This window comes from Ochotona princeps, chromosome 6 (genome assembly GCF_030435755.1).
Source record: "Ochotona princeps isolate mOchPri1 chromosome 6, mOchPri1.hap1, whole genome shotgun sequence".
NCBI lineage: Eukaryota > Metazoa > Chordata > Mammalia > Lagomorpha > Ochotonidae > Ochotona > Ochotona princeps.
The window spans coordinates 48,112,693-48,128,389 of NC_080837.1; the positions used below are offsets into that span (position 1 = coordinate 48,112,693).

The following is a 15,697-nucleotide window of genomic DNA, read 5'->3' on the forward strand; positions in this document are numbered from 1 at the left end:
GCATTGAGAATGAGATGATACTTACACTGTCATTATTCAGGTGTTACTCTAGATTCTCTGTTTTATGTGCTGCCAAGGAAGGAGAAGACTGTCTGGTTACATAGTAACCTATCATTAACTACAGGATTCATTCCCCTTGTGAAGAAGGTAAATACCAAGCATCAGGTAAAAATGACATATGCTGTATTTCAGGTCTGTACTTTCTCTCATTCATTCTACATCAACCCTGAGAGGCATTATATTATTGACATATTACAGATGAAAAAATTGAGACTAGGGGAATTTGAATTATTTAACAATGTGTTATAGCCTTTTGTTTTAAATTTTTTTTGGGGGTAAAGTTTTTTAAAAGGTGAGGAAATTCTGGACACCTGTGGATCATATTCAGGGATAGAATGGGCAAGGAGGGGAAAGGTGGGAGAGATGTTTCTAGTTTCATCTTGAGTCCATGGAGAGGGAGAGAGAACGAGAGAGAACACTTCCTCATTGTCTGGCTCCTTATGAGACTGTAAAAGGAGAGTGGGTACGTGATACCCCCAAGTCCCAGGTAAGGAGGAGTATATCCTGGGGAAGGGCTCATTTGCAATTATCTTTTGTCACTTGTAGATGCAAATGCCAGTAGGTTCCAGAAGTAAGTGTGATCCACGCAAATTCCTTTTTTCAAACTTTTCAAAATTTTTACTGGAAAGGCAGATTTATAGAGAAAAGATGAGATAAAGATCTCCCTTCTGCTGGTTTATTTCCCAAATGTCTGCAATGGCTGGAGCTGAGCTGATCTGAAGCCTGGAGCCAGGAGCTTCTTCCAGGTCTCCCATGTGGGTACAGATCCCAAGGCTTTGGGTCATCTTCTGCAGCTTCACAGGCCATAAAGCATGGAGCTGGATGGAAAGTGGAGCAGCTGGGAAAGGAACCAGAGCCTATATGGGATCCCAGGGAAGAAGGTGGAGGATTAGTCAATTGAGCCATGGTACTGGGCTCTAACCCATGCAGAATTGTAATGACATCTATGCAGTGAGATTTTAGCTAGTTTGTATCAATAACAACACAACTGAGATTATATTTCAGTATGATGAGATAGGATAGAATGAAGATATTGTTGGTCAGCCTGGTTTGTAGCTCTAGCAGACTGAAGTGGTCCACATTACTTGGCTGCTTGTTTAGATTGCAATATGGACCCAACAGCGGCCTATGGTCTTTTTTTTTTTTTTTCGTGATACAGTTCCATAGGCTCAGTGATTTCCCCGTTTACCCTCCCCATTATGGCCAATGCTCTCTAAGTTGAGATTCTGGATCTTTAATGTGGTTTAGAGGAAGATAAATTTGTTATGTAAGACTGGCTTACCCATAAGTGTGTGCTGGGAGGAGTAATGACAGCCTCAAAGACTGCTGGTAGGAATTCACTGCAGGCCCCGAATGGGTGTGGGAACTGCTGCCATTGAGCTAGGCTCTCTGAATCCCAAGGTGATGATGGGATTTTGTGGCCAAGGAGAGAAGACAGGGTGCCTGAGATAAGGTGGGCTTGGTTACAGTAATGGGTGTAAGAGATGTGGGAGAAAATCAAAATAACTAGACATATAGAGGTCTCTGACTTTGGCAATTGATCACAATGTCTTCGTAGGGAGACTTGTGAAGCTTTATTTGTAAAAGCACAAATGCTGTAATGTAAGTCTTGAATATCACAAGGCATCTCAAATAGTTGCTAGACATGAACCAGATCACTGACCCAGGGCTCCTTGATTGGAGAAGATTGAATGCTCTTGCCAACACGTGTCCTGTTTCTCTTTCTCTTTGCCGTGTCCGAAGCCACATGTGATCATCCTCCAGAATGGTTATGAGAAAAAAATTGAGCAGTAGCCCTGGTTTGTTTTGTTGACTACTGGGTGCTGGTAATGAATAGATAATAATCCCTGAAGACCCAAGATATCTCTGTATAACACCAGTCTGAGGAGGAGTTTATGGAGATGATCAACATGATTTCAGCCCAATGCACAGAGGGCATAGAAGATCCATGTCAACTTTTGGTTATCTCTCCATATCCAGAATATGAAAGAGAAATATTCAGCAGCTGGTATAATCTCCTCAATGGTTGACTGACTTATGAACTGGAAGCTGTGATATTGTTAACGGCCATGAGGAAGTCATCATAACCACCTTCATCCACCATGATAGTAAACCCAGGGCACTGTTACATTTATGGAGGATCTGAGGGATGAATGCCCCTCATAAGTTACTGAATGATGCAGGAGTGATGTTTCCTACACCTACAGGCAGCTCACCTGTTTGGTCTATGCAGAAGATAGCTGACTCTTTGAGAATTAAGGTGGATTATTGTAAATTTAAAAATTACTTATTTATTTATCCATTCTTGGACAGGCAGATTTATAGAGAGAGGGAGAGACAGAAAGATCTTCCATCCACTGGTTCACTCCCTAAATGGCCATTACAGCTGAAACTGAGCCAGCACAAAACCAGGAGTCAGGAGCTTCTTCTGGGTCTTTCACGCAATTATAGGGTCCCAAGGCTCTGAGCCATCTTCCATTGCTTTCCTAGGCCACAAGCAGGGAACCAAAAGGGAAGTGGAATAGCCAGGACCTAAACTGGTGCCCATATGGGATCCCAGAGCATACAAGGTGAGGATCCAGCCATTAGGTCTTTGTGTCGAACCCCGTTTTTTTTTCTTTTAAGATTTATTTATTTATTTAAAAGGAAGTTACAGAGAAAGAGGTATAGACATAGCTTCCATCTGCTGGTCCTCAAATGGTCATAGTGATTGGAGCTGGGCTGTTCCAAAGTCCGGAGTCAGGAGCTTCTTCACAGTCTCTCATATGAGTGCAGTGGCCCAAGCACTTGAGCCATATTCCCTGCCTTCTAAGTGCACAGCAGGGAGCTGGGTCAGAGGTGGAACAGCTGGAACTTGGACCATATCTCTAGAGGTTGGCAGTACTGCAGGCAGTGGCTTTACCCTCTATACCACTGGGCTGGTCCCTGTAAATTCAAGCTGATAGGGACACCCACTGTAGTTGCTCTTAGAATAATTTTATTGATGAGGTAAAAAAATCCTCCCTCCTGCAGCTATTGCCCTGGGGAAAGCAGCACTATGCCTTCATTGGGGCCATAGTAACAGCTCTGTCAGGGGACCTGACCACTTCCCAGTGGTGCCTTACACTGATGACATCTTCATCAGACCTGGGATGCAGGAAATCTAGACACCTTTTGTAAGATGTGTGCATATCAGACAATCGGAAACAAATCCCACAACATTTTATGAGTCTTTCCTCTTTTTTATTCTTTTAAGATTTATTTTATTTACACTAAGTTTATTTAGAAGATGAGATTGTAGACATACATAGGCAATGTTCAGGTATTGAAGGACTACCCCCCGGCCCCCAGCAAAAGTCAGACCACCAAATGTCTGAGGGCCTCAAAATCTTAGGCATTCTTGATAGACTGAAAATTATGCAGGAAGCAAACTTCCTGCTGATATTGCAGGTCACCTTATTGACAACGCGTGCCTGGATAGGTGTGAGGTGTTTTCACTATGATTTCTCTCTTTAGCGATGGTGGCCTGAATATATGAGTACAAAGAAAGTTCTGGTAAATTGTGTTTCTGGTTAGTTCTGTTTATTTACTGGTATTGGTTTCTGTAACTCATGTTTACATATTCCGTTGCCTGAGACCTGGTAATTGTTTTCCAAATCCTTTGTGATCTATCATTGGAGTAGCTTGTATGCTATTGTTTAGTTAACTTATAACTTTTATCAACCTGTTTGCTTTGCAGAAAATTGGTATAAGTTGCCCCAGAAAAATTCAATAAAGTGTGCATTGGTCACCTCACTTTTACATCCCTTTATGTCCCAAATTTCTTCTCAGGGTGAATGTCAAACCTCAAGTCCTGGTCCCCACTTGAGGGACCACAAGATTCAGGGATGGAGATGAGGGGAGTGGTGGGAGATAAATGCACAGAGTGGCGCAGGTATGATTTCCAACTCTTGATCCTGAGCTGGTTACCTATTTGTCGCATTTTATTCCCTCCTCAGAGATTCCTAACACTTGATCTTAAGGGTTGTTGGAGTATGCAGATTCATAACGTTTTCTGTAGCTGGTTCCTTTTGATTGGGGGCACAGGGCTTGCCATCATGGACTTGGAAACCTCTCTTCATTGCACCTAATGGATCCCTCTCATGAGCCACAGAATTCGCAATCAGTGCTAATGGCTGTGCCCCTGCATCATCATCATTGCTTTGTGAAGTTGTTGGCTTCTTTGCACAGGCATAAGCAACAGAAGTTGCTCCCAGGTCAGATCCATAGCCACAGGTTCTAGTTCTTGAGATTGGATATCTGACGTATTTGGGGCCAGCAAGCACGAACTGCTTGCCAATGCTAGAGGCCATTAGCAAGCCCTATCAGGGTACTGCGGTCTGGCCTTGGGAGTCCTGGCACACTGGCCCTTCAGATTCCTGGATTCTTTCTTCTTAAAGGACCACTAATTTATCCCAGTCATGCTTTCTCCATAGATTTGCATAAAGCATCTTGCATTTGACATGCTACGTTCCCAAATTTTGAGAGTCTGCCAGTCCCTCTGTCAGCTTCTAGCATCAGCCAGGTTAGCAACATAAGGTTCTATAATCTTCTAATCAAACGACAATCTTCTATCTGTTGGTCTATGGCAGGAGGCCTGTATTGGCACTAACTGTCCTGTCCACGTGTTTTCTGGAAGCTCATCTGATATGTGTTCATAGGGAATGGAGTCAGCCAGCTTCTGAGCCTAGTGGTCAGGAGCCTACCCTCATGGCATCTTTTTTTCCAGTCCCCATTTTTGTCTGCTATGAAAGAAAGAAGTTCGTGGTTATAGATTTGTGGTTTTTGTTTTTAATTGTAGATGAAAGCTCCTAACATAAATGTGATCATCTTTTTCAATTGTACTCTTTTATTTTTGATGATATATACATAGTTGATCAGGGTGGGAAGGGTCAAGGATCAGGGGAAAGTGGGCGAGACACTTTTACTTACACATTTTCTTTTTCTTCTTCCTGTATCTGGGGGAGGTGGGGATTCAGGGGAGAGAACATGCTCAGGCTCCCAACTGCCTCACTACTTGGGGATGGGAAAGAGCCACCTGATGTCATCCCAGGGTTCCCGTTGTGGAGTATGATCTGAGAGTTTTGCTCAAGTGGTTTTGATAGTTCTAAGATGTTGTTGATATCATTGCCCCAAGTTCAATTATCTGATATAGTCCACCTCAGTGTCTCCATTCACCCAGAAGTTTGTTGCCAAGCTTCACTGGGGTAGTTGATCAATTTGTTTTGCCCTCCTTCTTCTGCAAACCAATGGGAGTGCTGCAGCCCAGCCCAGCCCTGCATTAACATATGCTCAGCCCTCATGTGCACCAGGGAGAGCTGAAGCCCAGTCAAGTGACCCACAATAATCCCCTCTGGACCAGCACCAGCTCTGGTTCCTGTGCCTGCCGACATGTGCAGTAGACTGGTCCGGTCTGTCCCACATCCCATTCAGATCTCATATACATGATTGGGTATTTTTTGTTTGTTTTTGAAAATCTTTATATAGTTTATTAGGGTAAAAAGGTCAAGGTTCGTAGGAAAGTGGGTAAGTCTACCGTTTCCATATTGATTGTTTCCTTCATATATGATTGGGTATTGAAACCTAACTCAACTCGATCAACTCTACCTTCCAGATGCCACTCATGTCAGTGGGTGTCACCACTTGCCAGCCAAGGGCACCCCAGTCCTGGTTCTTATGTTCACCAGTGGGAGTTGCAGCCCAACAGAGAGGTGCCCACTCTCTCCCCAATGGACCCATTCCCTGTCCCAGATCTTGTACTCTCCAGGTGATTCTGCAGTCAAGTTCAATAGGACTAGCCCCTAGTCCCAGCACTTGCCAGCTGTTGATGAGGCAAAGCCTGGCCTACCTGCCGTAACTCAGGCTCATCCTGTACCAGTAGATATAATCAGTTAGCCTAGTGTGGCTCTCCCCCAAACCAGGCTATTAGGTGTTATAGCCCTGGTGGGCCTGGTGCCCCAAGTCCCAGCTCTCACACACTCTAGCAGGAGCAGTGGTTCAGTAGGGGAGTCCCCACTGCTTTCCTACTGGGCGAGCCCTCTTGTCTTGAATGTGCTGGTGTGTGTTGTGGCCCAATCTAGCATGGCCCATCTCAGCTTGGTATTTGCCAATGGGTGCTATAGCCTGAACTGGCATGGTCTGCCCCCATTCCAGCTTGTACTTGCAGGTGCTGCCATCCAAATCTGCCACAGTCAGCCCCCAATCCCATCCCTAATGTGAACTGGCTGGTGCTGCTGCAGCCAGACCTAGTCTGTCCTGCACCCCGTTCTGGTTCTCAGATCTGCCAGTGGGTGTTCTGAACTGGCCCAGCCTGGCCTGCCCCTAGATCTGAGCTACATGGATGCTGGCAGATACTCTAACCTGGTCTGGTCTGGTCTGGGCTGCTCCTTGCCTTCGTTCTTGTGCTCACCTGCAAGACTGTACCTGACAAAGGAGTTCTCCAAGCTCCTCTACTAGGGCTCTCCACCCAGTGGCAGATCTCCCACACAGTGGTGGGTCCTTAGCCTAGGTTGCCTTAGTTCATCTGCTGTCCTGGCAGGAACAGTAGCCTTGCCCAACTGGCCCATACCCTTTCTGGTTCTTATTGTTGGGTGCTACAGCCCAGTCACACCTTGTCCATGCTCTGATACAGCAGTCACTTGGCACAGTGGGATCCAGATCTAGCCCTGCCAAACGTGGTCATCTTAACCATACATGAATGTCCATTTGGGGAGTGAACGAACCAGAAATGGAAGATCTCTCTGCCTCTCCTCTACTTTCTAATAAAAACAAATAGATCTTCAAAAAATTAAAAACAAAAATGAAAAACAAAAACAAGTCAAGAGGCAGACACAGCCTAAATTCCATAGGTAAATGAACAGATAGAGGAAACATGGTATGTATATGTAATGAAATATTATTTGTCCCCCAAAAGAGGGAAATCCTATTGTATGCTACATTATGGATAAATCCTGATGGAGTCAAGTATATTGTCTAAAAAATGCTGCATGATATGTTTCTATGAGGTATCTAAAGTTCTCAGGACCTTAAGCATAAAACAGACACTCTGTGAAGAGGAATAAAAGGAGTTTTAAAAATGTGTACAATGTTTCCATTTAAAATATGACAAAGTTCTAGAGATCTCTCATGCCAGATTGTGCATGTAAATAAATCTTTCCATTTTTATATCTATTTATTTTTTTAAAAGATGATTTTTATTGGAAAGGCAATCAGAGTTAAGAGAGAAGGAGACACAGAGAGCATGATATTCCATTGGCTGGCTTATTTCAAGTGGCTGCAATGGCTTAAGGTGAGCTGATCCAAAGCTAGGAGCCAGGAGCTTCTTCCAGGTCTCCTTTGTGGGCGCAGGGTCCCAAGGCTTTGGGCCATCCTCAGCTGCCTTCTCAGGCCGTTAGCAAGGAGCTGGACGGGATGTGGAGCAGCTGGGACAGAAACTGGCACCTCTATAGGATCCCAGTGCTTGCAGGGGGAGGATCAGACAATTGAACCACTGCCCTGGGCCATAAAATAAATCTTAAAAAATGAAAAGAAATAGAACATAGGCAGGACAAAGAAGGCTGGTGTGTATCATAAACCCTTCCAGGAGATGCCCCTACCTTTACTTTTGGGTAATCCTTCTTTTTCTGAATCTATTTAGTTCCTGATTTTTGACAACGAGAAATATTTCTATTTTCACTGCTTATTTATGTACTTCTAGACAATATAGTTTCCTCTACTAAAATTTATTTATTTTTAAAGATTTATTTTTTATTTTCATTACAAAGTCAGATATACAGAGAGGAGGAGAGACAGAGAGGAAGATATTCCATCCGATGATTCATTCCCCAAGTGACTGCGACGGCTGGTGCTGTGCCGATCTGAAGCCAGGAGCCAGGAACTTCTTCCAGGTCTCCTACACAGGTGCAGGGTCCCAAGGCTTTAGGCTGTCCTTGACTGCTTTCCCAGGCCGCAAGCAGGGAGCTGGATGGGAAGTGGAGCTGCCGGAGTTAGAACCGGCACCCATATGGGATCCCGGCGTGTTCAAGGCAAGGACTTTAGCTGCTAGGCCACAGCGCTGGGCCCATCCTCTACTAAAATTTAAATGGATGAAATGAAATTAAGGCATTCCTTTGTACCTTATTTATTTCATTTAAAATTCTGGTTGTGAGATGTGTCCTTATTTTGTGCCAGTTACTTTTCTGTCACTTGAGTAAACCACAGTTTACCTCTCCATTTTGTAGATAATGGGCTGTTGTAGGTTTTTTGGTTTAGCTTTTGGTTGCTGTGAATAACGTCAATTGGGCTTCTATCTTGGTGCACATTTGCATGAGCCTTTTATGGCCTCTTTACTAGGAATGCAGTCATAGGATCACAGCATATGCACACTGTTAACTTTTTTTCTAAATTTAAAGATTTATTTATTTTCATCAGAAAGGCAGATTTGCAGGGAGAAAAGCAAGAGAGAAAGAGAGAGAGAGACACACACACACATACAGAGAGAAAGGTTCTCCATCTGTGGGTTCATTTTTCCAAATAGTGGCAATGGTCAGAGCTGAGTTGATCTTAAGGTAGGAGCTAGGAGCTTATTCTGGGTTCCCCAAGTGGGTGCAGGGTCTCAAGGACTGGGACCATCCTCCATTGCTTTCCCAGGTCTTGAGTAGAGAGCTGGATGGGAAATAGATCAGGCAGGATATGAACCAGCCCCCATATGGGATGCTGCTACCACAGGGTGGGGGATTATGTTGTTGAGCCATGGTGCTGACTTCACACTATGAACTTTACTAGGTGATGCCAAACTATTTCCAAGATCATTGTACCAAGTGAGGCTGTCACCAGCAGTTTGCAGCTCCACTTCCCATCAAGCTCCCTGCTTGTGGCCTGGGAAAGCAGTTGAGGATGGCCCAAATCCTTGGAACCCTGCACCTGCGTGGGAGACCTAGAGGAAGCTCCTGGCTTCGGATCGGCGCAGCACCGGCCGTTGCACATACTTGGGGAGTGAATCATCGGATGGAAGATCTTCCTTGCTGTCTGTCCTCCTCTCTCTACATATCTGACTTTGCAATAAAAATAAATAAATCTTAAAAAAAGACTGTCCTTTATTACTGGGGTTCAGATTCTGCTCTGGTAGAAGACTATATATCGATATGTGATTGATGGACTTCATAGAGTAGGAGCTGGAGCATAAAGGAGGCAGCAAAAGCTGGGACTGACAGCTGCGTGCAGTTAACATTATTGTGTACTGAAAGAAGTTCAGGTTGGAAGCTCGGGAATTTTGCTTACCCGGCTATGGCTGGGGGAACTCATGCCGGGCTGGACTTGAGACTCAGGATTTTAGCTCTGTCCACTTCCATCATGCTGTGGGCAGATCCTGAGCTGGCCTAAGATGGAGGCTTGGGATTTTTGCTCCCTGGCTGTGTGGCTGTAGCTGAGGAAACTTGGGCTGAGTGCCAATGGCTCTGGGCAAAGCTCTGAGGTTGCCCGCAGTGTGCTCTGGGAACTTGGGTGTGGGGGTTACAAGGAGTCTAGGGGATTGCACAGATGGGGGTGAGCAGGGCCCTGAGGGTTCATGTCCAGGTGAGGAATGATTTCTGGGGGACTTCCATGGACAAGGCCACTGTACTCAAAGGGCTAGATCAGGGAACCCATGAGTGAGTGTCACAACAGGGAATGGGGAATGTGAGGCTGGGCACATGAAGCAGACAAGCACATGATAGAATTGGGTCTGGGGGTAGAATATGGAGGAGTATGCGGGCTCACCGATTTCTGTTGGCACGCATAAAAACTGTGGCTGGGAATAGGCCTGGTTGGGGAGTTAAGGGGACACCCTGGCTGGGTTGGAATTCCTAACTGATGAGTGCAAGAGCTGGAATGGGCTCATTAGGCTGGGCTGGACATGGCTACAGCCTTCCTCAGCATGGGTGTGGACTAGGTTTGGGGAGGGCCAGACTGGGCTAGACTCCAGCACCCACTGGTACTTGTGAGAGCCAGGGTGGGCATAGAATGGGCTGGGCTAGCTCATGGCTTCTGCTGAACCATGTGAGAATTGTCTGGGCATGAACCAGGTATGACTGGTCAGCAATACCCAACAGTAAGAACTGGGAAGGTTATGGGCCAATTGGGCAGGGATACTATTCCTGCCAAGACAAGAGGCAGACAAAGTCAACCTGGGCCAAGGATGTACTGGTGTATGTAAGATCTGCCGCTGGGAGGAGACCAGATAGAGGAGCTTGGGTGACTCCTTTGGCAGCTTTCAGTTCCTGCAGATAAGCACAAGAATGAAGGCAAGGAGTAGCCCAAACCAGGCCAGATTACAGTACCCTCCAGCATACATATAGGTTAAGCCTGGGGGAAGACCAGGCCAGGCCAGTTCATCACAGCCACTGGCATGTCTGAGAACCAGGATGGAGTGCAGCAGGGGCCAGGTTGGGCTGCAACATCAGCCAGTTCACACTGAGGCTGGGTTGAGGGGCTGACTGGGCAAGGCTAGGCTGCAGCACTAATCAGCAGGAGCTGGAACTGGGGGCAGGCTGGACTGAACCAGGTTGAAGCATCCACTGGTTGATGCCAAGGTGAGGTGAACCATGCCAGTCTGGGAGTGGTGGGTGATGGATCCATGAGCCTAAGGGGCAGACGGGTTCAGTGGGGTCTGGGTCATTGGGCCTGGGAACTTTGTTCCACCTGGGTGGTAGGTGTTGGCTCCGTGGGCCCTGAGGGTGGAGGGTCTAGTGGGGCCCAGGTCATCTGACCTGGGACCTTTGGCCCATCTGGATGATGGGTACTGGATCAATGAGTCCCAGGGTGGAGTTTCCAGAGGAGTCCAGGTCTCCTGGCCCAGGTCCTTGGACCTGCCTGCATAGTGGGTGCCAGGTCTGTGAGTCCCAGGGGTGAGGATACGGCAGGTCCCAAGTTGCCTGGTCCAGGTCCTTGGGCCCATCTGTGTGATGGGTGCTGGGTCCATTAATGCCCGGGGGTGGGGGATCTGGTGGGTCCTAGGTCCTAGGACATGGCCCACCTGCATGGTGGGTGTTGGATCCATGATCTCTGGAGGCGGGGGTTCAGTGGGGCCTGAGTCACCTGGCCCGGGTCCTTGGGCCACTTTAACAGTGTCTGCTGGGCTCGTGAGTCCTGGGGCATGAGGGTTGGGTGGGTCTTGGGTCACCTGACTTGTGTCCTTGGGCCCACTTGCACAATGGGTGCCAGGTCCCTGAGCCCCAGGGGTAGGGGGTCTGATGGGGTCCAGGTGGCCTGTCCAGGGGTCCATGAGCCCACATGTGAGGACTAGTCCTCCTCAGAGTAAAGGGTGGAGTGTTGGATGACAGACCATGGTGCACATAGAAGGTATGATATCCATTGGGGCCTACAGAGCACATCTGATACCATAACAGAAAATGAAGAACAGAACATAGGGACAACTACTCCAGCTAAACAGTGACAGCAAGTGTCTGGGCAAACGGAGACTCTAAGGTCAACTGTGTCAATCAATGGACATTGGAAGGGATTCATCATCCATAGATCGACGAGATCGGCCACATTTCAGAACTATCATCCTTGGAGCGTGTGCCACATCAGGACCCTGGGTTGATATCAGGTGTCCATTCCCCATCTCTGGGTACTGGGGTGTTTGGGAGGCTGGGTATGGCTTCTCCCCTTATCTCCCTCCTCTTTCCAGAAATGGGAAGAAGAAATAGAAAGTTCAGAAACAAACAAACAAAAATAAATTTAAAAAGTAAATAAATAAATAAAAGGAAAGATCATGAGTAAGCAAGGCTTCAGTCTTATTTTCTCTGGGGATGCATTTATTATGCTGCTGTTTCCCCCACTGCCCACCCCTGCAGGGCCTTAACCTCTCATCCAGGAAAGATGCTTGGTGATGGAGGAAGGCCAGTCTGACACCTGCTGCTAGAGGTCCCTCATGGTTCTCTTTATCCAGGGCAGGAAGTGGGAGACCTTGATGAAGACTCCTGGAGGGCTTCTATTTTTTTGTCCATAGGAGAAAATTCCTTGGGCCATATTGCTACACACGAGAGGCCCCCCAGAATCTCCCTGTGGGCAGAGAAGAGAAGGTGTGAGTTGGTCTCCTCCTGGACCGACCCGCCCCACTTCCCCCAGGAGTGCAGGGGCTCTGTGTGTGTTAAGATCAAGGCCAGGACATGCCTTGTATCCTCTCCCTCAGTGCTGGGGCTCCTGCCAGGACCTGGCTCTTCTTTCTAGCTCTGCCCAGACCCAGCCTGAGTCCTCAGGGATACACTGCTGCTGCGGCGGGGTGCCTCATTCCTCCCCAGGATGTGCTAAAGACTACATGCTTGGGATGCTCAGGTTGACTGGGATTGAGGACAGGGGATGTCACCACTCTCGTTATTCTAGACCTCTCTCAGCCCCCTCTCTACACAGGGTAGCTATGGGCATGAACTGGGAACTGTACCTTGCAGCCAGTCTTCTTCTCCTTTGGGTCACCCACACAGATCTCAGTGGCCCTGCGGTAATAGTTGCGGAAGAGGGACTCGCACTCCCAGTCCGGCTGCACAGTCAGCTCCACTTCCTGCAATGTGGTTGCTAGGGTGCCCATGGCAACCTGCCCCCAGCCGGCCACATGGCACACCTGCCCTGGCTTCACCCGGACCCTGCCCCTGGGCAGGCTGAGGGGTTGTATGGCTGCAGTCCGCTTGACCTTTCTCTCCAGCTGATGGGTAAAAGGCAAGATGGTCTAGCTCAGCCCTGTGGCCATCTGGACCCCACTTTGGGCCTGCCCCCGCGCCCTGTCCCCTGAAGTACCGGAATTGGCTAAGTAGTCAGGGTGAGAAGGAGGGGAGGAGCAGAGTGTCAGGGGGGAGGAGTGACAACTAGACCTGGGAGAGGAAGGGTAGTGGGGAGGTCTCCTACCTGTAGTAACATGATGTCCCCGGAGAAGTCCCTGGGGTTGAAGTTTGGGTGAGGGATGGCTCTTCTCACGGGGATGACCTGCTGGGTCTTTTCTGGCTTCTTGATGTTGTGCGCCCCCAGGGTGACATTCATACTGCTGTAAGGGGACAGAGTGAGGGAAGGGAGGCTGTGGACTCACAGGGGACGCAGCCCAGCAACCATGAAGAACAAGTGGCAGCTGGGACATCATGGGGAGGACTGTGGCTGAGAGGGAGTTGAGGGGACATTGGTTGAGGGACTGAGTCTCCTGCCTCTTTAGAATACTGTGGAGAAGCTAAAAGAATGCTGAGAGTAAGGCTTCTAGGTGCTACACCTGGCTGGCAGGCGATGTTCTAAAATTGTGTGCACTTGCCATGGTCGTCATGGCTTTATGTGGTCAGCATGGTCCTTCTCTTTTCACCTGTGACACTTTCTCTTTCTGCGGATCCTCTGGCCCTAAATCTGCCCTGTCCTAGTCCCCAGCCTCTCAGTGTCCCCGTCCTGTTCTCTGGGAGGTTGCCAGCACCCCAGGAGTTCCTCTTCCCCACCTAGCCCCAATGGGGCCTGGGTGAGACAGGCTGTGCCCTTGTTCTTACCTTCCCTGGCAGTGAGCCGCTGTCAGCACAAAGTCTTCTCGCACCAGGACCCCACTGCACCTCTTCTTACTTGTTGCCAGAGACTGAACAAGCGCCATGTAGGGCCGGGAGTGGGGCTTGACTTCTTGGCCCCCGATGATCTCCTCTGCAAAAAAGGCCTGGAAACTCCATGGGGCAGCTGTGGTTGGGGTGAGGGGATAGGTCCTACAGGCAGCAGGGAGGAGCCTCTGAGGCTCGGTAGACAGCTCTCCTTGTGGGCAGAAGAACCTTTTCTGTGACTCAAGCCTGAGTCCTGGCCTGAGCAAGGGGGGACAGTGCTTGTCTCCCATGCCCTATGCCCCATGGGAACATGCAGGAGGTACGCTCTGGTGGTGAAACGGCAGAGGGTCCTGAGCATGACTGCTGTTCCTTCCTTCCTGCCAAGTCTCCCTGACCCTTCAGAGTCTTTGCTGATATCCTGATGGGCATCTCTTTGTAACCATTTACTGTCATCTCTCTTCTCCTAAAGCCAAACACACCCGGGTTTCTGGTCTTTTTTTTTTTTTTTTTTTGGCATGAATGAATCAGTTTCAGTTAGTCTTTGGCTGGGACTTGTGGGGTGGGGCCTCAGGGAGGTGAGAAGAGGTTGTCATTAATAATCAGGGAGCAGCCAGCGGGCCTGGGAGGGCCAGAGGAGGTGGAGACACTGACCACAACTGGATTGAGAAGTCCTAAGGTGGAGCCAGGGCAGCAGGGGCTGTGGGTGCCAGCTGAGAGCAGCTGCGCCTGGGACTCCCTCTGGGTGGGACTGAATGATGCGACCTGCTCGGTGACAGCCGCCACCTCTGCGGCTGGGTGTCTAAGCTGCCTTTCTGGGGAAGGAGGGAGGGGTTTTAACAGCTTATCTTCCATAGCTTCATATCCCCTGCCAAATATCCCTCCTGCCCCCTTTTTAAGACTTATTTTTATTGGAAAGGTAGAGTTACAGATAGAAAGGATAAAGAGGAGAGAGGGAGAGAGAAGTTTTCCATCTGCTTGTTCACTGCACAAATGGTCTCGTGGGCCACAGCCGGGCCGATTCAAAGCCAGGAGCCAGGAGCTTCACTTAGGTCTCCCACCTGAGTGCAGAGGCCCAAGGACTTGCGCCATCATCCACTGCCTTCCCAAGCGCTGAACAAGGAGCTGGATCAACAGTGCAGTGACCAGGATTCAAATTGGCACCCACATGGATTGTGATGCTGGTGCTGCTGGTGGAAGCTTAGCCTAATATATCATTACGCCAGCCCCTGACAAATGCCTAGGAACAACTCCCTTGTGGGGTGATGGAGGAGAGGTCTAGGGAGAGGCTGACATCCCACTATACCCCCTGGGGAACCCTCTGGGTTACCACCCCCGTGGAATACCTTCCTAGTGCCAGACTTCCGAGTCTGGGTTTGGGCTAAGAGCTGGGGCTCAGAAAGTTCCTGGACTCCAAACAGTGCTGGGCGGAGGCACTGGGAGGACACAGAACTTTGCGAGATGGGCTCCGGCCTGTGGGATAAGTGCTCACTCACCTGTACCTGCCCCACGGAGCAGAAGCAAGAGCCACAGGAGCAGGAGCCTCAGCATCTTCCCTGTAGGGCTGACCTGGTTGGAGTGGCTGGTGTTTTTCCTTCTAGACTAGGGCCCCGGAAGAGCAGGAACCGGGGTGGGTTCGCAGACTTCATATGGCATGCCTTCCGGATTGCTGCTTCTTGTTTCTGGTGGGTGTCATCATGCAAGGTGGTTTGGCAAAGTTCTCTGGTTTAGTTTCGATGGAAACAGCACCATCACCACATCAGCACTCCCTACTGCCATGTTAAAGCAAAAGTGAAAACAAAGAGTGAGAAGGTGGATGTGGTTGAGGCTGGGGCTGCAGTTGGCAGAAGGACTGGAGCCCCTAAACACCCTGTAATGAAGCCCCCTAGTAGCCTCTTTCTTCAGCCCCTGAACTCTTTTTCCATCCTAACAAAAATTATGTGTAATTATTTAGTGAGCTACATGTAGGGCTAGGAGACACAGGACACCTGTCTTTGAAAAGTTAATAGTTGGTTGACGTTGTGCATTATTTATTATTTCCCCTTGCTAGGCTGTGGGTGACAATATTTCCTCCTATGTCTGATTCAGGGTGTATTGAGTTGTTTTGTTGT

The 15,697-nt window shown here is 48.6% G+C and overlaps 1 protein-coding gene across 2 annotated transcripts; it reads right to left on the reverse strand.

The window, feature by feature from the left end:
• Window positions 1-11,831: 11,831 nt before the first annotated feature.
• On the reverse strand, window positions 11,832-15,349 carry LOC101518061 (granzyme H-like). Of its 2 annotated transcripts, XM_004584928.2 has the most exons (5): window positions 15,083-15,349; window positions 13,551-13,695; window positions 12,937-13,072; window positions 12,479-12,736; window positions 11,832-12,099 (listed from the first exon to the last, which is right to left on the reverse strand). In XM_004584928.2, the coding sequence occupies exons 1-5, from the start codon at window positions 15,135-15,137 to the stop codon at window positions 11,956-11,958; spliced, it is 738 nt and encodes a 245-aa protein (XP_004584985.2). In that variant the 5' UTR covers window positions 15,138-15,349; the 3' UTR covers window positions 11,832-11,955. The 2 variants fall into 2 exon arrangements, with proteins under 2 accessions (XP_004584985.2, XP_058522258.1); XM_058666275.1 differs by lacking the exon at window positions 12,479-12,736.
• Window positions 15,350-15,697: the final 348 nt, after the last annotated feature.